We start from the raw sequence: 313 nt of genomic DNA, 5'->3' as shown, positions 1-313 counted from the left end.
GCTTACATGAAAAAAATAAGTTTATACGTATGTGTAATTTCTACCGTAAGCAAATAATAATAGGAATATTCATATGCTTTAATTTGATTTTCTTGCATATCTCTTTACAGTATGAATATGCAAAGGCGCCCTCTAATATGTTGAAAGACCTTTCTCAACTTCTGCAGGAGATATTGGTATGTTTCTTTGTTTTGATTATATGTACCAAGTGTTCTTTATGTTAATTTTTGAAGGAATATTTTGTGTGTGTTATATTTTCATGTATTTACTGTCATTGGGTAGGAACAATATGATTTTTAGAATATAAGTATTG

At 28.1% G+C, this 313-nt stretch overlaps 1 protein-coding gene across 1 annotated transcript in view; it reads left to right on the top strand.

The window, feature by feature from the left end:
• LOC119589266 (ubiquitin carboxyl-terminal hydrolase 24-like) overlaps nucleotides 1–313 on the top strand; it is a 33,335-nt gene that overhangs the window by 30,139 nt on the left and 2,883 nt on the right. The window contains exon 42 of the mRNA XM_037937884.1: nucleotides 111–176. Coding sequence (XP_037793812.1) covers nucleotides 111–176 — 66 coding nt within the window. The remainder of the gene's footprint in view (nucleotides 1–110; nucleotides 177–313) is intronic.

This window comes from Penaeus monodon, chromosome 25, assembly GCF_015228065.2.
Source record: "Penaeus monodon isolate SGIC_2016 chromosome 25, NSTDA_Pmon_1, whole genome shotgun sequence".
NCBI classification, from domain to species: Eukaryota; Metazoa; Arthropoda; class Malacostraca; order Decapoda; family Penaeidae; genus Penaeus; species Penaeus monodon.
This window is presented reverse-complemented; position numbering and strand designations above follow the sequence as displayed.